Genomic DNA, 27,512 nt, shown 5'->3' with positions numbered 1-27,512 from the left:
GCTCACACACACGCACGCGCTTGCTGGTGTGTTCGTCATCGGCTCTGGATGACATAAGAGGTTTCCAGTAACCTGAACCCCAGCCCCAGGTGCAGCGCGCTGGACATACTTGCCCCGTTACAACCTCACACACACACACACACACACATTTGGACAGGCAGTGAACACCCAAATCAATCAGGGTCTTAGCCAGAGCTTGCTCTCCTCTCTCTCACACTCTAACAGACTGATACGCCCGTATTTAGCATTTCTACTCGCGCTGCTCTCCCATGACTATTACCCACGTGACTGTTTCGAGAAATGTGCTCAAACACAAAGACTGACAGCTAATGTAGCCCACAGAATTTCAATTTTTTTGTTGAATATTCACTCATCTAATGCTTTCTTCAGCCTTTTTCTGATTTTTTTCCTTTTTTTTTGTCTTTTTTTTTTTTTTTTCGTTTGGACGGATAAAGGTCTGTCACCCTCACTGCGCTTTTGTGTGGGACACATCATTATCGTCCTTGTAGCGTCCCACACAGCAGGGGTGCCTAGCAGGGAGGGAGGGAGGGAGGGAGGGAGGGATGGAGCGGAGGTGTCTCCGAATGATTGTTTACGTCTGGTTTAACCCATTTGGAGAGCAGCATGGACGGGTTTTTTTGTCCGACCGACTGCAGGGAATGATCTCAAAGTGAACGTCGCTTAGCCGTGACTGTCGGCCCAGTTGACGCTCTCCCATAACTGCGCTGCACGGACGCGGTGAACTCCGCACATCTGGTAGTCCACGTTCATTGGAACAGATTTTCAGTTACTGTGTGCGACCATGTGAACACTTTTGGAAGTTTGTCTTCGGTACTGAAGTCATCGCTCTCTCGCCTACATACCGGCCCGATGCACATTCTGGGGCTGTACTCGGTTTGACATACTGTACGACAAGTGGACAGAGAGAGCTCAAAACTATCCGGACTCTTTAAGATACAACCTGCAGAAATCCAAAGTTGACCTAAAGATTCATAACTTGCAAAACCACACCTGAGTTTTCAGTGTAACTCGAAGCTGTTACAAATCAGCTTGGGAAAAAAAAGCTGTCAATAGAGGCCATTAAGTTCTGAAAGATATTTTGTCCTAATGTGTCTTGCCCTGTTATCTTTCTTGCACAATATATTATTTTTGTATGCAAGATTTTTTTTCTTTTTTTTTTCTTTTAAATCGTGTGCACAGGATTAAAAAAATCTTTCTGGACTTCAGGGTCTATGGAAGTTTCACTCAGTCTTGCTAACAGATATTTTATTGCTGAAACCTAATTCTTTTTTTTCTTTTTTTTTTTCTTTTGTCTATTTTACCTGTCCACTAAAACAGATATCGCAGGTTTAAGTGCATTTGTTTCTCGCTTTTAGGTTTTAGTGATTTATGTGTTTTGGTTTTTTTGGTTATTTCGTATCCTAATGTTGTAGCATGTAAACCAAACGAGACGATTTTAGTGCCATGATTTCCATTCACATGTAAGACGAGGTTATAGGGTTGGAATGAACAATTATTTTCAGTATCGATCAATCTGAGGATCATTCATACAATTAATCGATTAATCATTTTAGTCTAAAACAATGCCAGAAAAGTGTGAAAAGCCCGATAGACTTCTCTGACCAACAGTCATAATCCCAAAGGTATTCAATTTACAATGTTATAAAACGGTGAAAACACTTTTAGAAGCCGTTAATGGCAATTATCATATTTGAACGATTCAGTTATGTAAATGATTAATCGATTATCAAAACTGTCTACAATGAATTATCTGCCGATCATTTAATGGACTTATTGTTACAGCCGTGGTTTTTCTCGGCTTGAATTACCAGATGCTTGGAGTTTACTGCATCAGGGCCTTTTCAGTTTATCCATCACTATGACAGCTGACCCATTAACCGGCGTTATCGCACTTTGTCGTAATCAGAGAAACTTCCTGGACAAACCCGAGCCCATGAGGTACTCTGCCTAAAGCAAATAAAAAACAAAAACAAAAACAAAAAAAAAAAACATCTTCACCCTGTCCCTCCGTCCCATCTCCCTTTCGTCAAATTCCGGCGATGACAGAGCCAAAAAGGAAAGCGAGAAAAGCATCTTTGAGAGAGATGCGCGTTACGTCACAAGGATAAGACCTAAAGAGAGCTGCGTTTTCCCGTGCGAGGAGGTTAATACAACGTCGGCACAGGAACGGAAGAGATCAGATCCGGGGTTCACCGGATCTGATCTCTTCCGATCAGATCCGGGTTCACCCCGGATCCGGTGAACCCCCCCCCCTTTTACCCCCTTATCTCACTCTTAAGGGTTTCGCATAATTATCATAACCTTCCTCCTCAGCAGGTCCGTGTTTTAAATGGTCTGATTTGAAAGTGAATATCGGCAAAATGCTGTTTAAAGATTTTAAGCCTGTGACGTAACTTGTGTGTACATTATGAACAATTTGAGAGATTTTCATTTGCCCCCTCTTCCCCCTTTTGAACGAACAAAGAATTGAATATAAGAGTATTTAGGCTGCAGCAGCCCGAGACAAAAGAGAACATTTTGTTTCTTATGTTTGGGAAAATGTTTAGTGTGCTCACGCTACGGTGTCGTGTTGCTTTTGGGTTTTTAACGCTACGGCAGAAACGGTAGAGCTAGACTTTGGGAGGATTTTTGAAAGAGTCCTCCTTAATTTATTTGAAGCATAATTCAAAAATGGATACGTGTCATTCATGTCTGATTGCCTTCATGTTGAACTTTTCCCCCTGTTTAATTCTTTGTCATATCTGAATGAATTTACACACAATCTGTGTTTATTTTGGCAACAATTCAACCTCAAAACTGTCCTCAATGTCACCGATTCTGATGTTGAAAATCAGCTGTTATGATTTTTTCTTGTTAGGGGTGGAGAAATGAGAAAGAAATTAGACCTACGTAATATATATATATATATAAATATAAATATATATAATACTCGCAGAGAAGACTTAGGGTACTGCATCATTATGCAAACTTTTGTTTCCTTTTTCCTCTAATCTTTTGATTTATTTTGTATTCTAGTTTACAGAGGGAAAATAATCATCTTATTTTTGGTTGTTGTATCGGGGCAAAGATGTTTCTCTGAAAACAAATCGATACAAGGGTAGTATTTTTTTTAAGAGTACATAGGCATTTTGCAGTTATTTGTATAAAGAAATGGGTTACAACCTCTGCCTAATGTTTATTTTTTGTAACTATATTACAGTTTATTTGCTGCTGTGTAGTACAGTTAACCGTTGGAAATGCTGTCGATGGCAACCCTAACGACGAGGACGACGATGAAGACGATGTTCATTGCCCTGCTATCAGGCGCGGGTCAGATTTTTTTTTTTCGCCCGAAATCCTTCCGAAAACTTCGGAGGATTTCAGCGGAGGGGATTCAAAAAAAAAAAAAAAAAAAGGAAAAAAAAAACAAACAAATCCCACTCTACCCTGCTACCTGTGTTCTTATTTTCCGAGTTGAATGCTGTTGTTTATTAGCTTTACAGGAAAGAGAGAGTTAAAAAAAAAAAAAAAAAAAAAAAAATACTGTGGAGGTGTGTATCCTTCGTATGTGCATTATTTTTCAGCGACGTACGTCCTATATACGAAAAAGAAGAAAAAAGAGTTTAAAAAAAAAAAGAGAAAACTGTGGTGAAAATGGGAATCCTTCTGTAAATAAGGAAAACTCAAGTTGTCGCTTTTTTCATGTTATGATCGGCGCCTTGCAAGGTGCCCCCCGCCCCCCCCCCTTTTTTTTTTTTTGTTTAATTTCCTTCTCTCTTTCTTTCTTTTTTTTTTCCTCGTGGAGGGAAAGGGGGGTAAGGAGGGGTACTCAGAGGCGATTTGAGCATCGGCATAGTGTTTATATTTATCAACTTTTTTGCTTTCAATAGAGCTATTGCAATAAAAATGTGTTCATGTAACCACTGTGGTCTCGGCTGTCTCCATTGTTTGTTGAATCTATCATCAGAGTTTATCGTACCAGTGTTACACAACGGTGCAGTTTTAACATGAACAAGAATTCCAGTCAATCGAGCCTGAGCTTTTTTTTTTTTTTTTGACGTCATTGAAGGCACATTGTTTAGTCACACTGAAAGAACACGCGGTTCTTCTGCAGGTTGAGAAATTTCCCTGATAACCCTCAGTCTAATAAAACCCTTTCAAAACCGCACTGATTACTGTCCAAAAAAGTGCACTCGGGGATGGTGACGTTAGTAAGAGGGGTGGTGATAAATCCTTCTTTTTGTTTTTTTTTTAAATAACCCCCTGATCTCTCCTCCACAGCACCACGATGAGGCCAAAATCTCTACCTATTTGTACACTATTTTTCCTCTTGTGCCACTCGCAGGCCAAAATGTGAAATGTGAGCCACAGATATCTCCATTTCATTGGCGGATTGCAGTGATTTTCGCTCTTTTTAATTAAGATACTGATGCAACCTTGGTACTAACTCTTTGGATTGTAGTAACCTTATTGTCTTTTCCCCCAAGCGCTGCCACCCTCAGGGGGAGCCTTACTTCTTTAGGACCCCTACTTGGCCACACCAGCGTTCGTGCTTGGGCTCAAACCTCAGAAAAATTTTATGTGAAGGACGCCAATGATTTTTAACCATGGCGGGGGGGGGGGGCAAAAAATGTCACCGTATGTACGCCCGGGTGTGGCACCAGAAGAAACGTCATATTGCTACCTCATTTTTAAGGGTTTGTACTTTGTGTGGTGGGTGTTTTTAGGAGACTCCAGACTCTGATCTGCATTTTCAGACCTGTTTCAGCTTTCATCAGTCCAACCTGCACGTGTTAGTCTCAGATGCACACGTGATCCGCTGTGGTTTTGGTTTATCGCTAACGTTAGCATACAAGCATCCTACAACGGGTTGGCGTGTTACCAGCTATCGGAGGATAACGTGCTGACAGCCAATCTCGTGTTATCATGCTTACAGTTTGTACCTTTTTAAAGGAATAGTCTGAAATTTTGGGAACATAGACTGTTTGCTTTCTTTACAAAATTTAGATGCGAGGCTAATCGCCTCCCAGCTCTAGCTTAACTTAGCGTTAAAAGTGGTTTGGGAGAAACGGCTATCCTGACCAAGGAATAGTTACAGAATATAAAATCAACTAAAACTATAAAGTTCTTGTTTTTAAACTGTATTTATGGATTAAACACATGAGATAAAAGGTGTTAAAAATCAGTTTTTCCCCACAACATCAAATATTTAAGCTGTGTGACGGTATTTTCTGAAAAGTTGAATTATTACATTTTATGAGCAAAGCCAAACCCTGGTCAAGTTGTGTAACCGAAACAATAGCACTTTGTGAACTGTGGTTGCTTTATCTGTGTTCTAATGATTTTTTTTTTTTTTTTTTTTTTTTGACGTCATTGAAGGCACATTGTTTAGTCACACTGAAAGAACACGCGGTTCTTCTGCAGGTTGAGAAATTTCCCTGATAACCCTCAGTCTAATAAAACCCTTTCAAAACCGCACTGATTACTGTCCAAAAAAGTGCACTCGGGGATGGTGACGTTAGTAAGAGGGGTGGTGATAAATCCTTCTTTTTGTTTTTTTTTTTTTAAATAACCCCCTGATCTCTCCTCCACAGCACCACGATGAGGCCAAAATCTCTACCTATTTGTACACTATTTTTCCTCTTGTGCCACTCGCAGGCCAAAATGTGAAATGTGAGCCACAGATATCTCCATTTCATTGGCGGATTGCAGTGATTTTCGTTTTTTTCCTTTTTCTCTTTTTAATTAAGATACTGATGCAACCTTGGTACTAACTCTTTGGATTGTAGTAACCTTATTGTCTTTTCCCCCCAGCGCTGCCACCCTCAGGCGGAGCCTTACTTCTTTAGGACCCCTACTTGGCCACACCAGCGTTCGTGCTTGGGCTCAAACCTCAGAAAAATTTTATGTGAAGGACGCCAATGATTTTTAACCATGGCGGGGGGGGGGGGCAAAAAATGTCACCGTATGTACGCCCGGGTGTGGCACCAGAAGAAACGTCATGTTGCTACCTCATTTTTAAGGGTTTGTACTTTGTGTGGTGGGTGTTTTAGGAGACTCCAGACTCTGATCTGCATTTTCAGACCTGTTTCAGCTTTCATCAGTCCAACCTGCACGTGTTAGTCTCAGATGCACACGTGATCCGCTGTGGTTTTGGTTTATCGCTAACGTTAGCATACAAGCATCCTACAACGGGTTGGCGTGTTACCAGCTATCGGAGGATAACGTGCTGACAGCCAATCTCGTGTTATCATGCTTACAGTTTGTACCTTTTAAAGGAATAGTCTGAAATTTTGGGAAAATAGACTGTTTGCTTTCTTTACAAAATTTAGATGCGAGGCTAATCGCCTCCCAGCTCTAGCTTAACTTAGCGTTAAAAGTGGTTTGGGAGAAACGGCTATCCTGACCAAGGAATAGTTACAGAATATAAAATCAACTAAAACTATAAAGTTCTTGTTTTTAAACTGTATTTATGGATTAAACACATGAGATAAAAGGTGTTAAAAATCAGTTTTTCCCCACAACATCAAATATTTAAGCTGTGTGACGGTATTTTCTGAAAAGTTGAATTATTACATTTTATGAGCAAAGCCAAACCCTGGTCAAGTTGTGTAACCGAAACAATAGCACTTTGTGAACTGTGGTTGCTTTATCTGTGTTCTAATGATTTTTTTTTTTTTGTCATGCAGGTATGTGCTGCGACTGTGGGTCCTCAACGAAAAAAAAACGAACTGACTCTTGGTGTTATACAAATCTGTGAGGATACTTTTGTGAAACGATTCTCACACAGTGATTTAGTTATAAACTCAGTTGGGGATACGGATTAAATCCAGTCGTATAAACAAAATGATTCTTAAGATAAAATCCCAATTGCACCATGAATGAAAGGGTACACACACACACACCTGTGTTGTCATGAAACCACATGACTGCAGACGTGTTGTTTTTGCTCAACTGAATTGATAATCATTCATGTGTTTTATTGAGTTTCTGACCCTTTGGCCCCCTGAGACCTGTTGAAAAGATGGATGTCAACAAGAAAACACACAAGAGCGTTTGTTTCCTCATTTCTTCAGGGGTTTTTTCGGACAATGACACAGTGTTTATCCAGCTCAGGTGACCGGCCCAGCATCGCAAAGTCCAACTGTCAAAACAATCCAAAGTCCACTTTGGTCATGAGAGGCGGTCAGCTGAGAGGTGAGTTTTGATCCACCACACACAGCCGGCCGGTGTCCAGGTCCGTCTGGTTTCTGGTTGTAAGCCGATAAGCGAACGGCTTTGGTGTGATTGTTTGGTACAGTGCTGTTGAGAAAATGCAACGTAGTCGAGATTTTGGATTTTCTTTTGCAGTACACAACTTATTTGTCATCAGAAAGTAACAGCAGAAAAGAAACGTACAGTATCCTGATCCTACCATTATTGATCATCTATTTTAATATTCATCCATTGAGTTTCTTTTAAGCATTTAAAAAAAAAAAACTTATTAAGTAAGGATGATTTTCTGTAGGAGTCTTGAATCTTTGTTTCTTAATCAAATCATGATGGAAATCTCATATTTTAAAAAACTTTAAATCATTAAGGAGACGACAGTGACTGTATTTGGGATTACATTTTTACTGTTTTTGAAAAAGAAAAAGGAATTTGTTGCGTTTTTTTCTGTAGTTCAATTAGAATTGAACAATCAGTGCCAATTTGTATGCAAAAAAAACATACAGGTTGTGATTTCTGTGACCGCTTCGTTGCCGTAGGAAGTGCCACATTTCAAGCCCAAACTGGCTCTTCTGTCGGGTAGACGGGGATCAAAGGAAACACAGTCATCTTTGATTCCTCTTTACCTGACAAGGAGCCAGTTTAGGGTTGCCATGTACTTTTCCTTAAGTAGAGGGATCAGGGTTTATTTGTGATTCCTTGGGAGGCGGAAACCGCAGTTCAGTTCAATTTAATCTCGGTTTGAAATTCAGAGTGTTACCCCATGACATAGCATATTCGTGAAACGATGTGCGCAATAAAAGTTAAAGCCTGGTGAACAGTTTCTGACACTCGCACCTCAGGTAATCTGCCTCATCTTGGTGTGGTTTGGTCGGATTTGACAGGCAGCTGGCAACGTACGACAAACGACCCCACAGCTGTTATCAGCTTTTGATTCAAATGTCCCACGTCCAGTCCAATTCGGTTAAACCTAAGCTCCACCCACATCAAACCCGCCTTAAGGGCTCGGACAAACACGGCACCCGACAGAAACGCGTTATATGAAATACCCCAACCTTAAAAGTTTTATGTCCATGTAGGACCCAGTGCACATAAGAGGTTGATTGAGAAAATTAGTTTCAGGGCAAACAAAGTAAACAAAAGTTGCACGGAATCAAAAGCAGTCTGAAAGAACCCTTCATCTGTCCACATCAAAGATTTTCTATCTACAGTATTAAGTGCATCAAATTTTGACTAGAGATACAGGAAAGCAACTGTCGATCATTCTTGTGGAAAACTTGATGATTTGATGATGTTTTCCTTTATCCTCAGGGCATCAAATCATGTTCTGGAAAAATAACAGGAAAGGTTCGTTGTTACATAAAAGAAATTGGTCTATGGTGATGATTGGAAATATAAAACCACACCATTAAAAAAAAAAAAAAAAAAAAAAACCCTTTCAAAGAGCAATAAAAGCACAACAAGTCACAAAAACAGCCTGTCATCAGCTGACAACAACAGGAAGTCAAGAGTTCACTACTGTTGCAGTAAGAAGCCACCCCTCTGTTGTCCAAGGGTCAAATTAGGTAGTCCAGATTCAGTGGATATAAATAAGCCTCCAATTTTTTTATTTTTTTATTTTGCTATCTAGACACTTTGATGCAATGCCCAAGGCGTCTTGGCTGAGATGAACCATGTAGGAAAGTCACCAGGACGTCAAGACTGTTAACTGACACTCCTCTCAAAGGTCCCAGCTAGTTTCTGATACCTTATGGGTCCGTTTTTTTGTTTTTTAAGAACACGCTGCCAAAACCAGAGCGAATTACATTTTGGCCAAATAACAACTTAAATGTCAATTAGTGCTGGGAATTCCCCCCTAAACTGGCTTTCTGTGCGCTAATGAAGGGCTGGTTTTCAGCTTCGGGGTTAATGATGCTGACCACAAAAGTTATCAGCAGCCAGATCATCTGATGTGATTATCTCTGACTAACATAACTTTCGAGAAACTACAGGCCTTTTTTAGACATGAGGGTCAAATGGTGGTCAGTCAAGGTCCTAATCAGAGTTGATAGTTTGAAATGCTACACCTGAACTCTGCATAGATTCTCTAATATCAGTCATTTTAGTGACATTTCTTTGTCTTTGTTTTAAAAAAAACCCATGAGACTCAAACCCTGATATATTACCCTCTTTGTACAACTGCCCTCTGATTGCACTAAGACAGTCACATAACCTTCGTCCCCGTGTTGGTCTGAATTGGGTATCAGTAACTTTCTCTGACGATATTCGGGCTGTTATACGTCAGCATGATGGTTTTCAAGATATCGGGCCTTTCTCATAAATTCACACTTTTTCAGAACAACTTACAGTAACTCAACTGCTGAGTAAACCTAAAAGCCACAGCCCTGAGATAGTAAAGTGAACCTAAAATATTTATGTTGTCAAAAATTACATGTCCTATTTAGCTATTTGTCATGTGTCTGGGATATTAAACCCACTCTGGCTTACCTGCCCTGCATCAAACAGCAGACGGACAGAATTAGCAAATAGTGATCATAGTGGACCAGTTAGCAGCTAAAGAGTCGAATATTTTTCTCGGGAGTTAGCGGGGACCGAAACGGAGCTAAAAGGGGAGTGACTATTGGACTTGCATTCCTCAGGTGGACAGAAACGCCACTCCAACTGGACGAAAATGTTCAAATCGTTGTTGCTCCGTGGATGTTTAAATAGGCAGCTGTTTGCTAATACATACCTTGTTGTGCTGCTCCCAGGAGGCCAAAGTAATCAGGTTTTAAATGCAGGACTAAAGATACTGGCTCTAAAAAGCAATTAGCATTAGCCTCAAAGCCTCCACCTCCCACTGGTATTTAAATTATTGTAATTGATTTGACCTCTTCTTTGTGTGTGCTAATCTCACATTTTGCGAACTCAGAGTTTTGTTTTGTCCCCCCAGGTAACTCAGAAACAAAATGCTAGGGGAGTAAACAGTACGGAGAAAACAGAAAGAAGCTCAGCGAGCTATTCTGACTCAATAACGCCGGCATGCTCCCGGCTAGCTCGAGTGTTGGCGGTTAGCCCGTCAGGCGTGGTAGTTTACCAGCTCGCCCTGCGAGGAGCCACCACTTCACCAGTCTTCCAGAAACACATATTCCGCGGAGAGAAAGGGACGCAGATTAATTTTTGGTCAAACAAAGTAATGCAAAACTAACAAACAAAACACAACTAGCAGAGAAAGAGCCAGATATTTCCCCTCAAAAGTTGGGGGAGAACAAAGCTAAAAAGAGAGTGAATATTGGACTTACATTTGCCAGGTAGCCAGGAACAAACTCCACATTAATGCTAATGTTGCGCCTTAATGTGTGTAATACGTAAAGTAGCACATATTTGCTCAATTATTTAATGCAGGTTTAAAGATATCGAGTCTAAAACATATAAGTAGCTTCAATTATGGTACACTCCCACATGTGTTTTCACTTATTTTGCATTGCTTGCATTGCTGCACATTTGGTTTACTTTCTGGTGTGACCGGGCTTTAATACTGGAGTTGTGAGTGTACTGGTCAGGGAGTACAACTTTACTTAATCTTACTGGTGCTGTACTTTGAGCTTGGTTGTCCATATCCCTGCGACAGGTACATGTACCTGATGAAGGCTTTTTATAGGCGGAAATATCATATTAAATTCGTACAGAATAAAACCTGCAGTAAGCAAGACAGTGTGTCGGGGGTTACTTCTGCCTGAGCAGAGATCTAATCAGCCTCATAACTGAAAACTCCTGCGTAGGTGGCTTTAAAAGGACTTTTAATTGCAGGGGGATAACTGCGACTCAGGTAGCTAAGACCCCCAAAAAGCTAAAAACCAAAGGCATGACCTCATTGATAGCCATGGCTCTGCACAGTTTCACAGCCTGGGTCCCCCATTATGGCCACAAGAGGGTGAGTTACATCACCTAGTTAAACAAGGCTGACATACACTCATTCTTATCATTCAGTGAGCGTGCAGGAGAAGGTTTAGACCGTGACCTTTCGGAAAATGGGACCCTCTCTAGCACGGCCTATGATCCTGCCGAGGGAGCCCTGGATGTTTTTGTCCAGTGATTCCCTCTGCAGCCGAGGGGAGGGCAGCCACCGCTTCCCTGCTGACTGACAGATCTCCACAGTGATGCCTGGAGGTACAGAGGGATATGATGATGTATACAAGTGTGTGTGCGTGCGTGTGTGTGTGTGTGTGTGTGCGTGTTGACAAGGGCCAGTCCAGTGGACCAAGCAGGGGGCATTTCATCACCAGCATGTGACCCGCTTGAGTTTCATTACTGATGGACGAACCAGTGGGCCCACTGGGTATGTAGGCTGGTGCTTGAATTTCAAAACAACACCCAGTGTGTGTGTGTGTGTGTGTGTGTGTGTGTTTGTGTGTGTGTTTGAGTGCATAAGAGTCTCTGTGCATGATGTGGGCCAGTATAATGAGCAGATCTGTACGCAACTTCTCAGCTATTTGTGTGGCCATTAGTATCTTCGTCAGGGAGTGTATTCAGAGCCCCTGGAATCCCCGCGCCGTCCCCTCGCACGCACGCACGCACGCACACACAAACGGAGTGACTAATGAGAGGGGATGCGTCAGAGTTTCACCTGACCGCATCTCATTTCTGTCTGACCCAGCGGGAGGCCTGACCTCGTTGACGCACAACAGCAGCATCCGTCTCGGAGAAAGACTCCATTGACGGGAGTGCCGCTCCTGCTCCGCCTCCTCTTCACATTCTGGAAAGTTTTCCTATTTAGGCCCTTCCAGGTATCTTCTAGATCGGATCAGATACTATAGACGTATTATAATCAGATACTTATTGGAAGCAAAAGTGCCTGCCCCTACGAAATAATGGCTGTCATTAACCTGACGCTTGCCAAGTAGAGAGCTGACGTCCTGCTCCGATTTCAGCTGGATTCTCTCCAACTATCTTTGCAGTTGCCAGTGTCTGTATTTAAGGGTGAATAGGAATCTACGGGACAGTCAAATTTGGACAAATTGTCATTTCACCTGAGGTAAAACACGACTACTTTTTTGGCACTCAGTAGCTCAGCGTGACTATTAGCCACAGGCCGCATCAGAGCTGTTGCTGAATGCTAACCGGATAATCACAGAGTGAGATGTTGAAGTTTTACGTTGGTACATTGAGCTTATAATGTGAACAGAGAGCCAGTGATCCCGTTTGAGAAATTTAGAAAGATGGTGTCCGAAATCCTTCACTCTTCGATGCTGTACCACCATAACGCCATCATGCATTGTGCAGAATGGGTAAAAAGGTCGAATCAGGCTCATGGTGTGCGTGTTTTTTTTTTACAGCACATATGCACGGATGCAGGTGACGTCGTTCAAACGCTTGGGTGGCGAACTTTTTGTGTACCGGAACGATTAAAGAACACATCCACTAGGGGGACAGATCGAGCCTGAATTATCCCTGGCCAGCTGTGGAAAGTAACTAAGGACATTTACTCAAGTACTGTACTTGAGGGTAACTTTGAGCTACTTGTACTTTACTTGAATATTTCTACTCCACTGCATTTATCTAACAGCTGTAGTTAGTTAATTAAAATATTGAGATTTTGCCTAGAAAAATATAAATGATAAGCTTTTTTTAAAAATACAATGCGTTGGTAACAACTAAACCAGTAGTTCCCAACCTTTTGGGCTTGAGACCCAAGGCCCAAAACACTTTGGACCTCCAACAGTAAACAGTAAACTCTTGTAATATTTAACAGCACAAGCAGCAAATCTTAGAGGAAAGTCTAAAAAGTCATTCTTTTTTTTTTTTTTCTTCCCTTATAATCATTCCGCAGCCCCCTCGGCCCCTCAACTCGTGACCCTTCGGAGGGGTCTGACCCCCTAGTTTGGGAACCACTGGAGGAAACTACCTAAAGCAGTTAAAAACCAGCCGGCTCGTTTCTGTCACGGGCTACTTTCAGACGTCTGACATATAACGGTGCTGGAAAAATATATAAATTAAAAAAAAAAAAAAAGTCAGGGAATCATCGAAGGACTCGTCATCAGAGGACACGAAAGTCTGCACAAAGTTGCGTGCCAGTCCATCTAATAGTTGTTGAGATACTTCAGAGTGAGAAGCTAAATTTGCGCGGCTGGTATAAAACTCTGCTTCCTCCAGGCTGCAGGAACTAATCCCGAAGAGCCTGGACAAACCTGGAATCTATTTATACATAATAAAAAAGCTCCCTTGTGTGTATTCACACATTGTACCTCTGGTGACTCACTGGATTTCCTTGTTTTCCTCTCCTTGAGTCAAACCCTCAGAGCGTGCACAAGTCTGATCTTTCAGCGCCGCGCTGCGAGCGTCAACCCACTTTCCTCAGACCACCTTTACATCTCGCAGAGGGCCGGCAGCGAGTTGGGGACCCCCCTCCTGCCTTTCCTTCATTTCGCTTCTTGTTAAAAACGTACCGTCGTGCTGGACGCTCAATCCACAACGGCTCTGACTGGGGACTGAACAGCAGATTTTTGTTGGTTCGCATCGCAAAAAGTTGACGGAGTAAAGAGGTGACATTTGTTTAAACTGCTCGTGTAAGGGCGAGAGTATTGTTTGATACAGATGTAGAGCCTAATGGTGTCCAGCTGGTGGAAGTAATGAAATGAGTGTGCATGGTTTCAGCTGGGTCTCTTCTTGTTTTTATAGAAATACACGCACACTGTAATCATCATGTTTTACTGTCATTTCATTGTCATCCTTAACTATTAACATTCCTTTCTGTTTTTCGTTTGTTATGGTGTGCAACGGCTGCGACAGCCGCGTTTCTTCTTTGCTCTTTGTCACACAACTCAACCACTTAACCTTCATTTAACCAAGAAGTGTCAGCGTAAAGTAGTTAATGCAGAGTCGGATAAGAAAAAAAAGAATCTATAACAATCACATGTATAGAACAATAATATAAGACCAGCGAAACACAAAGGAGAGAAGCTTGATAGTCGTTTTCTTCATAAAGCACGTTTTGAATGTGACCTTCGAACGCCTGGTTTGAAGACAGTGCTTCCCAGTCGGGTGTATCGTGTGAATTATATTTGGACCGGATGATTTCGAGCTTCCTACAGTTGAGGAAGGGGGGCGAGGCTCAGACTCAAGAGGTCTCTGGGCACACCCCCGATCTTTAGCAACCCCCTTGGCACCGTCAACAGGGGGGTTGCCTTTTGGTATCTGAGAAACGTGTCGATAAAAAAAATCAGGGGTTCGCTCCCTCCCCCGGCCGGCCGCTGAGGAGCTGACACGGGACTCCAACACCGGATTCATCCCAATTCAACATCAAGACCTTTTGATCCAGTTTAACTGCACAGCCTATGGTTTGCATAAATGTTGATATAAATACTGTATAAGCATATTGTTCTTTAAACAGACTTGTATAAGAGCAGCGAAGCCCATTTTTCCCCTCAGAGCAAAGTACTCGAACTTGAATTTATCTTCTCTTTTACTATGTGACCAACTCCACCACATCGACACTGATTCACCTGAAAGGAACTCCATTGTTTTTAAGTCCATCCGTTTATCTCCGCATGCGTTATGTAACCTGGGGGGGGGGGGCAATTTGACGGGTGCCGTGTTCCGTTAAGCTCGGTGCCAATCTCGGTGGGGCAACGTCAACACCAGATGGCGCCATTGTGGCGTTGCGTTGTCGAGTTCCAGTTGCAGGCCTGATGCTTCTCGCCGCACGGTGGAAACGGAACGACACGTGGAAGATCAGGTGAATGCACTCGTAGTGTCGTTGAGATCCGCTGTCGGGGCATCTTAACGTGTTTCTTTCCTCCGCTCAGACATCGAAGATAAACTCCCCATCTCGCCTCTCTCAGCTTATGTTGCACCGGTCGTTGCAACAAATGTGTCGGTGCACTTTTGGCGCGCACTCGACGTTTTCTGAAGCGAACTGCACGATTCGGTTGCTAATTAAAGCTGAAATGCAGACGGCATTGAACTGGTTCGCTCCCAAATGGATCGGTTCCACTTACATGCGAAGCTCCCGTAAACCCAGAGCCTCTGGTTCCTGCGCGGCAGGTACGTTCGGGCAGGTGAGCGTGCGCTTGCGCATACGGTATACGGAGAGCACGGTCTCCCGTTATAAGTCAGTTGTGAATGAATCATCGAGTGGGTTCAAATGGGGGCATTTCTTTCTCCAGGAAGGAACTGGAAAAGAAGTAAAGTTTTAAAAAAAAACTCGGCACAAAGAACTAAAACAAGTCCAATAACAGGCCGAGAGTTTTATCTCCGTTTCCCCCAAACAATTAAAATCCAAATTACAGAGACAGTTCCTCCGAGAAGAGTTTAAAGGAACTGTTAGGTGAGCAACAAAATAAGAGCCCCCCCATTCTGACGCGCAGAAATGCAACGCGCGCCACGAGGCGCGACTGTGCTCCCCGTCGCTGACTTGCGGGAATCCCACGTCGCCAACGCTTTGCCGTCACGTGCCAGCAGATGGAAGCCTCGCGCCGACGGACCCGCATCGGCGGCCGTCACCAGCGTTGGCACGTTTTCTAACGGCACGCGGCCGTTGCGAGAGCGCGCCGCTTTCTGCGGGTGACGCAGACGGACCGGGCTGTTAGTGCAGTTATGCAACTTATAAAATATGGAACTATTAATTAATTATCCCTGTTTTTCAACACACGTCAATCTATCATTCTGAAAACTGGGAAAAAAAACGTGGACATTCACGTTTTCATTCATTCACGCTGCTTCGTGCGTGTGGCGTTCTCGTCCTGCCGCTCCGACGGAAAAAAAAGATTCACTCCAGCTCGGATTTCACTTTCTTTATTTCCCCCCAAAACTTCAGAGCCGTAACAAAAATACAAGCAAAAAAACAAATTTTTTTTTTTTTCAATATGATCTCATTCATTTACATATTCATATAGATGTACAAGTGAGAGCCGGTGAGCAAAAAAAGTGCTTTCAAGAATCATCTTTGAATAATATTCATTTCATCGTTAAGAAAAAAACCCAAAACAAAACAACAAAACGAGGAAAAAGATACTGCGGGCAGAAACGAGGAGCGAGCGAAATGCAACACAAAATAAGACTTTACAGGTTTCAAGGTATAAATGATGAGTCCGCTGAGTGGCAGCAGAGTGGTGGCTGAACGTTTTCATCGGTGCGGAGAGGAAACCCGGTAACGGGGGACCTTTCATCAGATGCTTCATCCACTTGCGTCCAAGGTTTTCGCAGTCCTTGATCTGTTGGAACATTTTCCATGACTCCGAGGCCCAGGGGCGACGGCCGGGTGTCTCGGAAAAACCACCGCTGTCATGTGGAAACTGTAAAATGGACTTCATTAGTCGTGTGGGGGGGGGTTATGTGGCTCCAGGGTCTCAGGAAGAAAAAAAAAAAAAACCCCATGTCAACATCCACCAACACATCCAGTCTGAATAAAGGTGGTTTTTTACTGTCTGTAATTGTGAAACCAGGAACAGCAGCTTCATTTCCACCTTTCTCCGTCTTTGTGCTAAGCTAAGCTAACCAGCTGTAGCAACTGGCTGCAACTCGGTCCAAATACCCCAAAATGTTTTACTTCACAACGATATATGAAAAAGAAAAGCAGGAAATCCCCCTCATGTGAGAGGCTGGAAGAGAATATTGTCGCCTGACAAATGACTGAAACGATTAATTGGTCATAAAAATAGTTGCCGGTTGTTTTTTCTGTCAATTGACTATTAATTGATCTTTTCAGCCTCCAATCGACGAGGGTGTTTCGATTACGAGGCAAATCAAAGCAGGACATTGTGACAATTTGTTCTCCAGGCAGTGTCGGTCCCTTCATTATCACACCTGCCGGCGACAAATTTTCTTTGGGTCAACCAACTGAACAGTGCCAGCTCGCAATTGTATTAGTGCTTGATTGAATAAGAAAAAAAAAAAAAAGAACCTCGACTAAGCATAAAAATATACATTTAATGGCGTATTGGAACAAATTGAAGCACAAGGATGCACTGGAGAGAGAAAATCAGTTTATACTATCCCCAACGATCTGTTTTAAGTTCAGGTGGTTTGTAGTTTGAGCTAGAACATGCACAAACCCACAGTACGGTGCTTAGACAGTGTCAGGATAAGGCGTCCATCAGAATTTCAAACAGTTCGCCGCGATTACCCGAACTCTTTTCTGCAGCGACTAGGTGCTAAAATACACTTGTGGTATCCCGAGCAAGCAGAAACCACAGCGAGGAATATTTAGCACGGCTCTAAGTTTCTGCCATTAGAAACCAAATAGCCGTGAGGTATATTTTGGTTCAAAAAGGTCCGTGCCGGGGTTAATCTGCTGTAGTGGGGGTCAGGGAAAAGGAGGAAATGAAAGCCCTCAGACGATTCAAACATCTCGACCAGGCAACTTCTCAGGGGAGGGGAGGGGGCGTCTAGTTCACACAGCACAAAAAAAATAACATTCACTCAGCTGGGATTAAGACTGGACTGCAAAACAACATGCGCACACACAAAAAAGGGACTTTTAAAACAATGTTGAGCAGATGGAAACAAACAAGAGACTGTCTTCGATCCCAAGTCTTGTTATTTTGACCCACTTAGGCGACGAGACGGAGGAAGAGAAGAATCAGTGTGTCTGTCTGTTGGATTTGGAGGCGATTACGAGCGTCTCTGCGTCCCTTCTTTGCTACCCACTACGTCAGTAAAGGGATTGTTATAAAGGAGCTAACCCAGAAAATCCCGTTTAAAAAAAAAAAAAAAAGGATTCTGTCAAATTACTCCTTCAGTGGCTTTTCATTCATCTCCGCTTCTCGCATTCCATTGACGAAAGTTTCGCGCTCACTGATCGTAACCGAGACCCTCATCCACATCAAAAGCTGCTATTGGGCAGTGTCTGTGTGTGTGTGTGTGTGTGTGTGTGTGTGTGTGTGTGTGTGTGTGTGTGTAGGGAAACAGTCAGAAAGGACTTGAGAAGTATGTGTTCACTCCTGAGGAACTGAAGTTGCGTTTTTGTGTGAATTCGGACCTGTCAAAATCTAAATCAATGAACAAAGTCCAGCGTGTGTTCTTCCTCCCCTTTAACACACACACACACACACACACACACACACACATTATTGCATTTCCGTACTGGCATGCAGCCTCTCACTCCGTCCCTTTATCACTCTCTCTTTTCACACACACGCGCACGCGCCCTGCGAAGTCTGCGTGTGGCTTGTACAAGTGCCTGATTCATGGCCGCTGCTCCCGTTTCCCTGCTGTAATACCATCCCCACGCCCCTGTGTGTGCGCGCGGCGGGTTTATTCCCCCGCCTTTGCTCGCCCCGTCGTCGGTTTCGGCCTTGCGCGCGTTTGTATGGACGCGCAGGTGTTTTGTTGCCACCTCACGTCCGTATGCGCGCAGGTGTGTTATTTCGCGTGTGTGGTCCAAGAGGAGATGACAGACACAATGGGTCGAGGTGAAAGGCCTTTGTTCCTGCCGCACAGTTCGAGCCCCCCTCCCCACACACACACGCACACGCACACACCCCTCCAACCTGGTCTCTTCTTACCACAACAGATATAGGTCAGAGCCCCCATCCTGACTGCATCCATCTACAGAAGGACACAGCACAGTAAAGCTCCTATAGATGGGCAGGGGCTGGAGGGTCGGGTGTCAGTTGAACCCTCCCTGGGATTTTTTTTTTTTTTCCCCAGCCACTGAACTCTGAAGCCGCAAGAAAACAACACCTGGTAGATGGAGAGTTGACTGTATAAACTAAAATCTGTTGATATTCCGTAAAAATAAAAATAAAAATCACAAACTTTGAGATATTTCGTGAACCAAACTGGCAGCCACATCTGTCGACATCATGGCGGGCCAATAGAAGATGAGCTATATGCAAATAAGGCGCGTAAAACTGGCATATAAAACAGCCAGGCAACAAAGGGATTGGTTTGGTGTGGCTGCTGGTCAGTTCGGCGTCAGGCTCCCTGCGGTATCCAGTCCGAACACGGTTATCAGTTTTTCTTGTGATGCCTCTCCATACGCTTTAAAACAAAACAAAACATTTAGCCTTAAAAAGATTCAGCTGCATTGAAAACAGTTTCAAGGGATTGTCAATGTAACGTTTCCAGAAATTTACACTGTAGTTATGTATATAAATGGCAGACCATGTTATACAGAGATCAAATTTACAGTTATATGAATGAATAACATGAAATTTTGTGAGTTTCTTCTCGTCTGAGGTGTTTGAGGTGGGAGGGGTTGTGCTCGGGCGGTTTGGACAGTGACCTTAAAGCCCCGTTTCAGGTGTGAGAAATTCACATACGGGCACATGATTTTTTTGGACATTTCATGTGTGATAAATTCACACAACAGGCTCGTGTGATCTTCGGTTTAACACGTGTGAAATCTAGGCGGTGAAATGTAACACACACGTGAAAACGGTTTGGCATGTTTCACGCAAGACAACATTTCACATTTGACAAAACAGTCCCAGCTCTGCTCAAGTCCTCAACTTACTTTGCTTTTTCAGCAGCCTCAACCCTATCTCTCGGTCTTCGGCGGCAGATGGGAGTTTGCTCATTTGTTCCCAAGCTCAGCAGCTGTTACTATATAACCCAACCCTTTTGGGACTTCTATCCGTGTTATCTTAAAAGTTCATTTGTATGATGCAGGTGAGAGTTCTTGAAAAGGCTTTAAGCGGAACTTGAGTGGGTATTGTTTTGTCAAACTACTTTTTAAGTTTTGGTGTTGAATTCACCTAAACTTGATGTTTCACATGTGAAAGCGTAAATTTCTCTGTTGTTTTTTCTGATATTACGGCAGCCCTCCATCCATACACTGTATATAGATAATGCTAATGCTAGTTTCTAAAAGTACAGTACCAGTAGCCACAATCAAATGTTTAGCAGATTGCGATTTTTAGCAAATGGCAAGTGGACAAAACCAAAAAATAAAAAACAAAGTCTGTTTTTTTTTTTCTGGTCAGTAGGACAAGTTGGACAAATAACTGTGAGGTCCTCCAATACAGCTGCCAGAGTGTGCACCGTTAGCTTGTCAAGATGTTCCACATGTCGTCTTCTGCCTTCAAGAGACAGTAAATAACGGACAGAAGCTGGAAGTGGACGAAAACATGTTAGCCACATGCTTTGGTAGCTTCTATGAAAATATCACTGCTGAGGGGCTTTAACTCAAACCCACTACGGTCCCATTCATAATTTCCTAACACCTGCACAGGTTGTTGCAGGTGCAGCAGCTGGGCGCGCTGAAACCAAACCGCAGTGTGTGTTCGGGTCAAAGGACTGCCCTGCAAAGTGTGCAAACAACTAGCCTGCAAGCCCAGAGATAATGAAAAGAGACAAGGCCTCCTTATCAGCAACACTGAAGTGTGGCGATCATAAGTCCCCATGGGGCCGAGCAAACTGTTTTGACATAAACACCAAAGCGGCAGAACAGGAAGAACTAAAACCAGAGGGCATGTAAATTTCCCTCCGTTTTTCTCATTCAGTTTATGTCCACACGTGTAGATAAAGCCTTTTATCCTCAATGTACAAGGAAGTGCTATCCGGGATCATTGACACCGGTTTGATGCAACCACCTGGGTAGGTGTTTCTTACACTTCAGGCCAGAAAACAAAGTGTGTACACATGGTGGCGACTCACATGACCATAAGGCCTCGGTGGTTGTTTTTTTTTTTTTGTTAATGAGGCTGCGCTCCAGGTGCGAGAAACAATTTACTCCATTCGGGTCCCACGCTCCGAAAGATTCCCCATCTCTTGATCGAATTCATTACGTTCAGAAAAGTAGACCCGCTAATAGATGCGCTACGGAAGCGCTTCTTGTCCGAGAGACCCGACGGATATCAGCCACTGTCTTAAATAACACGTTCCGTGAATACGACTTGTTGAGCTAAATTCGAACAGAAAAAGAAAGAAAGAAAGAAAAGTACATTGAGATGACCAGTCTCTCAGACAATCAGTGTCTTTATGAAGCCAAGAGACCGGAGTCTCTTTCCCGTGAGACCAGAGTCTAATATTGTCCATTAAGAAAACAGGAAATATAGTGTTTGTCATCATTCGCGAATCTCCCCTAAAGTCATGTTTCCCATTTTCATTTTCCTTAAGCGCTAACTTGATCCAGAGAGGACGGCACTGAGAACAGCGGGGGGCCAAGTCCAATGGGTGTGTCTTTGTCATCTGTACTGTTTGTTTCCAAGAGACTGACTCAAACGTGTCTGCCAAACCTTCTCATATAAATCAATGGGTTTTGATGAAGCCCGCAGCAGGGAGTGATGGAGGAAAGGAGCACAGGAGCAATACAGTCTCCTTGTTTCTGTTCATACTCTGCTCACGCCTCTGTTTTTCGTCTTTAAATGAAAAGGAAAAATAAAAAATAGAGTGGGATGAGGCGAAACAAACGAATTCTTAATTCCATTAGGCTGGGCTTCAACTGCCAGTTTCATCCTAGAAAAGAAAAACAAACCGACCGAGCGAAAGGAAAAACAGTTAAAGATCTCTTTCACTTCCATTAAAAAAACAACAAAAATTGAAAAGCAAGCTGTCTTTTTCTTCATCGATCCCTCTGTCTGCCCGCAGAGAGTATGAAAGCAAAATAGAAACAAGAGTATGTCTCTAATCTCTTCCTCTTTATCACTCCGTGTTTCTTCTGTTTCCTCATTTTATCAACGAAAGTCTTCTCTCTCTTTGTCAAGCAATTCCACTGCATCTGGATACTTTCCTTCTCGTAGGTCAGCATCCAGCCGGCACGTCTGACATGAAATCAAACTCGTTCTGACCCAGCCAGAGCTCGGGCAGCTCGTTAGCTCGGTCCAAGCCCAGCTCCACCACCAGAGACATGAGAACCTCCTCGTCCACGGGATCAAAGTCGATAATTCCACCTGCGCCGGAGCCCTGGTTCCCCATGCTGATCCCGACCCCCATCCCACCTCCCCCGAGGCTTCCAGATGGCCCGAGGAGCTGGTTCCCGGTGCCCAGAGGCGAGGCTCCAAAGCCCCTTTGAGCTCCACCGGGGGCTGGGTGTCCAGCCGAAGCACCGGTGAGGTTCTGGTAGTGCGAGTTGAGCTTCTGCAGCTGCATGCTTGCGATGAGATGAGGCCCCGTCTGCAGGCAGAAGGGCTGAGGTTTGGAGAGCGGAGCCGACGACAGCGTCGACCCCGGCGTGGAGGCAGGGCCAGTGGACGGGGAGAAAGGCACGACGGAGGTTTTGGAGGAAGGGTAGTGGAGCAGGGAGGTGAGGGGAGAGGAGGAGGAAGAGAGGTCCTTCATCGCAGCGTGGGCGTTGCCAGGGAACAGCAGTGAGGTCATCACCAGGAAAACCCCGAGCCTGCAGGAAGAAAAGGGAGATGTTATGACATGTCATCAGACCGGGACACGAGGAGGCCTGCTCCGATGGCAGGTGACATCATCCAGACTAAATGTCATTAAAGACAGAGTTAACTGTGACAGATCTCTGAAATGATTCAACGTAAACCAATAGATGCTAACGCCAGACCTGCAGAACAGCACCAAACAACAGGAAATTACAATGTCATGTTTTTATAACCTCATTGTATGCTGTTTTATTGTCTGCTCGGTCTGCCTTCATACAAGAACATCCTCTTAATATAACAGAAAAATCACAGTACAAACACACACCCCAGTTTAAACCAGATGCTCACAAGACTGGGAAACTAACTCCCAGTTCCTCAGCCCCTCCACCTGCAGAAATAAACTCCTTTAAAGGGACAGCTTGACATTTTTGGATACACGTTATTTTCTTTCTTACTGAGAGTTAGATGAGATCTCTCGTAAAGCTGGAGCAAGCAGGTGGTCAGCTTAGCTTAGCATAAAGACTGGAAGCAGGGGGAAACAGCTAGCGTGGCTCTGTCCAAATTTTAGAAAATACGCCTACCAACACCTTTAATGCTCACTAATTAACACATTATATCATTTTGCTTTATCAGTACAAAAACTGAAATGTAAAAATGGCGAGAGAGAACAGACTGGCGGTTTCTCCCTGCTTATCGCCTCCTGACTCTAGTTTCGTATTTAGCGTGGTGCTGATCTTCTCATCTGACTCTTGGCAAGAAAGCAAAAATAAACACGTGTCCCAAAATGTCAAACAGTTAATTTAAGCATCTGTCAAAGTGGCAGACAGTACAAATGAAGAGTCGTCAGTTTTATTGACTCTCTTGTTGTCCATTGTCCATTAAACATGCTGCTGGTTAGCTAAGCTTAGCGTAAAACCTGTAAACAGGGCGGACAGCTAGCCGGAGAAACTTAGCACAGGAGTACTGGGTCAATGGATAAACTGTTCAAGAAATAGTTATAGCATGTAAAATAAAACCATGTCATTTTCAAGTATCTCATAGTATTTGGTTTAAACAAACAAGTTAAAATGAGCTTTTTTTTCAATCGACTTGAAAAACGGAAAAGTTTACCGCTCCTAGCAAGTACTAGCAGCTTCCGTGTTGACTGAAAATAATGTCAGTAGGACAGATGTGTCGATCACTACTGTTTGAAAGAAGTAAAAAAAAGAAAAAAAAAGGGCAATTCAGCTTGATTTTCAGGCTAACGCTTGCTTTCACCCTGGAAGAAAAGGACTGGATGCAGACTTTACGCTAGGCTAGGCTAACACAGATATGAAAGTAGCAGCAGAAATTAAGTGAATAAGCTTATTTAAAATGTTGGACTATTTCTTTAACTTCTGGGTGCACTTGACAAAATGTTTTGAGATAGAAGACAAAGATTTGCCAATGATAAAACTGCAAAATAGCCCCTTTGTTAGCTTTCCCATTCGTTAAATGTTTCACACGCACTATTTAAGGTCCATATCTGTGACTATTTTTAAACAACACGCTCTTAACAATGAGATAAATAGATTACTAGAGGCCTGAGTTGAACATTTGACGACCGAAGGAACGGTGACAAATAATCTTAATTTCCATTTAACAGCATTTCCCCACAAACATGCGGCTTTTTCAGACTCAAAACAACAAAAGCGTTGTTGACTTAACAGCAGCTTTACTCGTGTTTTTATGACCCGGTAAATCACTGAAAGTCAGATCTGTCTGGGAAACGTCCAAGTAGGCGACCCTGGTGCCTGGACGGCCACATGACTCGTTGCATTGAGGACTGATTTCGTGTATGTGTGTGTGTGTGTGTGTGTGTGTGCGTGTGTATTCGCTTGATGTCTGCTTTTCCTCTTGACCTATTGAGCAGCAAATTAACCATGAAAAGGCAGCGAGGAGAAAGCCTGTGGGTACCGACAGGGTTAGAGAGTGTTTATAGGTCCATGTATGAGTGTGTGTGCGAACGGAGTTTTACAATACAACAGAGCTCTTTGAGGATCTCAGAGAGTGATTGGGTCACATGGCAGGATAAATACATATGGGCCCTGAGAACAGAGCATATGTCTGACCATGTGTTATTGCGCGTGTGTGTGTGTGTGAATGAGAGAAAGTGTGTGCTGCGTGACAGCGAGAAAAATTTTGTTGAGATGTGTGCGGAGGTAGAAGGGGTGAGTGAAACGCAGTGTGTGTGTGTGTGTGTGTGTGTGTGTGACTCAAACCCTCTTGCAAAAAGACTCCTGGAGGCTCATATTAAAGTCCCCAAGATGGTTTATATTACACACAGTTCAAACAGCATGTGTGGATTAACACACACACACACACACACACACTCATGCGGCTATCCTTTGAGTAAGTTAATCGCTTAATAATATGTGCCAATCCTGTGCCCCTTCCCTGTCTCTCGCTCACGCACACACGTTTGAGCTTCTATCTTTGTGAGGACCCTGGCGCACAAGACGCCCTCCCTAGCCCCTCATCCTAACCTTAAATTCGTAACCCCAACCCTTACCCCGAACCTAATCCTAACCCTAACCCCAGGACCAAGTCTTAACCCCTCAAACAGCCCTTTGAAGACGTGCCCGAGAGTGAGGATCCGTCCGAAGCGTCCTCACTCTCCAAGGTCTAAAACTCGAAATCGGTCCTCACAAAGATAGCCTTACAAGTGCACACTCACACACGCACGCACACACACACACTGAGCCCCTCCTCCCAGCGCTGGCTGTTATTTAGCAAGAACATAATTGCTACAGGCAGGCATGCAGCTGCACTCGACTGATAGAGTTAACACACACACACACACACACACACACAAAGATACCAAACAGCTGTCAATGGCAGGTCTGTGTGTGTGTGTGTGTGTGTGTTCATTATTCATTGACTGATTACTGTCAGGGCCAGGCTGCACATGGTGTCTCTGCTCAACAGCTTTCCACCACATTGAGTCCAGGAGACAAACCGCAAGGAGCCCTCGCCTGCACATACTCTTTCCTGCAGACAGTTTTTCCCCCTAAACACTGAATATAAAAAGACATTTTACATCTTAAAGTTGTGTCAGGCAGCACGTTGGGAGTGAAAATCCCAAAATACTATCGTGATGGAGACGTGTATCCCGTCCCAGACGCATCTATTTTTGACCAAGAGACATTCTGTTGTTCGCTACGGGCACTTACAACTATCGGTGAACTTTTCGCATCAGCTAATCGGTCTAAAGAGATACTCCCTGCCCGTGGGCTCCACAGGTGGTCTCTGTGAAGTCTGTAGCCGTGGTCGGCTTGGACTGATTACACCAACAGTGGATTCCAGTAGCGGCCCAGACAAACGCCGACAATACGAGTCAGAGCGCATCAAACATCCACATACACATCTTAAACCCCCCCGAGCACCGAAAGCGAACATCAAATGTCTGTTTAATACTTCAAATACTCCTTTGCTTATTATTTCATCACTTGGTTCCTGATTTAGATCAGAATCTCGCCAGGTTTGGACGATCCCATCGATCATTTCTGCCTGCCAAGGCCTGGCAACACTGCTGAACGCTCCTTTTGATTATAAACCTTTTTCTGAGGGCAGGTTTCAAAATTCTCAAGTGGTGCGTGTGTTATTTTTGATGATGTTGGACCACATTTCCGATTGGAACTATGCTAAAGCGAGAGTACCGTGGAACTTTGAGCGAAACTTTGTATTTCTAAGTAAATCTAATTCATCAAATCGGGTTGTCTACACAACTTAATCCCCACTGTTTGCTTTCGCCGTTTGTCCCCAAGTGCTCCGGTCGGGGATTTCAGCCTTTAGAACTGAGTGAACCTGATGTTTATAAGAACTCAGGTGACACGGGGAATGCACTGAGGATATCAGATGAAGTGAGAAATCTGTTGTTGCCCCCCCCCACATACATCTAACAGCTTGTTCGGGTGAAGACTTGCCGTGGCTCATAACAAACGGAGATGTGCTGTTCGTCTCTGAAATGAGGATGGATTAGGGTCAGAAAAATGTTTCCAAACTGTTTTTCCAAACCTTCGTGTCTCATGCAGTAGAAGGGGGGGGGGACGGTTCACTGGAGCTAGGAAGGATGCTGCCCGCAAATGCTGGAGGAGTGCCAATGTTTTTTCCTGTTCACAGCTGACCTGACTCATTGTGTTATTCCATCACTTTTATGAGATTGTGAAATCGGCCCCGCTTTAGCCTCCCTGTAAACCATTTCATTAGCAGCGTAGGCTGCCGTCTTGGCCGTGGACTGCTCTGCATTTATTTTTAATTATTGAGCAGTGAAAGTCCGCTCTCCCTGCCAGACTGGTAGCTCTTGTGAAGAAAACGACAACCCGGCTCTAAAAAAACTCGAGAGGCTATCACAGAAATATTATCATGGCTAATTATTTACTCGGATAATTGTGCAAATGGCCCGTCGCTGTCTGTCAAGAGCCCAGACGTGGCCAAATTTGCTTCTTTTGTTCAAACCGAAATACATTCAATTTACAGTGATACAAAACGGAGAAAAAAGAGCAGCAAATGTTCACACTTTAGAAGCTGACACCAATGGATTTCTGGGGCCTGATGACAGTGATTAATTTTCTCTTGATCAACCAGTGGTTTCAGCGCTAAATATTATAGGAGCATTACAGTAAGTGATGCCACACGAGGTGAAAAGATGCCACTAAGTGCATCAAGATCCCTTTAAACTCACTGCTCAGTAGCTTAACACGTGTACACCCGCTACACCGGAGTTTCCTGGGAATATATTATTAATAGACTATTACAGAGATGAAGAGTCAATTCGACAGAAAATTAAATGTCAACAGTTTTGCTCAATGTGTTTTTCTTTGTTTTCTATCGGTGCAAATTGAATTTCTTTGGGACGAACAAGACGAAGCATCTGGAGGCATAAACTTGGGTTTTCGGCACTTGTGCCGTGTATTTTTCAGCATTTTCTGACATTTGATGTGGGAAAATTCGACTGATGTTGAAGGTAATGGGGACTTGTGGTCCCAGTAAACGCCTCGAAGGTGGGATACAGTCTGAATTAAAGTACAGTAGAGTCAC

General features: G+C 43.6%; 1 protein-coding gene across 1 annotated transcript; it reads right to left on the bottom strand.

The window, feature by feature from the left end:
• Positions 1–17,889: 17,889 nt before the first annotated feature.
• On the bottom strand, positions 17,890–22,497 carry cited1 (Cbp/p300-interacting transactivator, with Glu/Asp-rich carboxy-terminal domain, 1). The gene has a single exon (XM_040141490.1). It carries the CDS (start codon positions 22,447–22,449, stop codon positions 21,874–21,876), a length of 576 nt encoding a protein of 191 aa, XP_039997424.1. The 5' UTR covers positions 22,450–22,497; the 3' UTR covers positions 17,890–21,873.
• Between the last annotated feature and the right edge of the window lie 5,015 nt (positions 22,498–27,512).

This window comes from Xiphias gladius, chromosome 12 (genome assembly GCF_016859285.1).
Source record: "Xiphias gladius isolate SHS-SW01 ecotype Sanya breed wild chromosome 12, ASM1685928v1, whole genome shotgun sequence".
Taxonomy (NCBI): Eukaryota; Metazoa; Chordata; class Actinopteri; order Istiophoriformes; family Xiphiidae; genus Xiphias; species Xiphias gladius.
This window is presented reverse-complemented; position numbering and strand designations above follow the sequence as displayed.

What these genes read in the sequence shown, in the direction of transcription:
- cited1 (XM_040141490.1), bottom strand. Translation starts at nt 22,449, where the DNA reads ATGACCTCACTGCTGTTCCCTGGCAACGCCCACGCTGCGATGAAGGAC.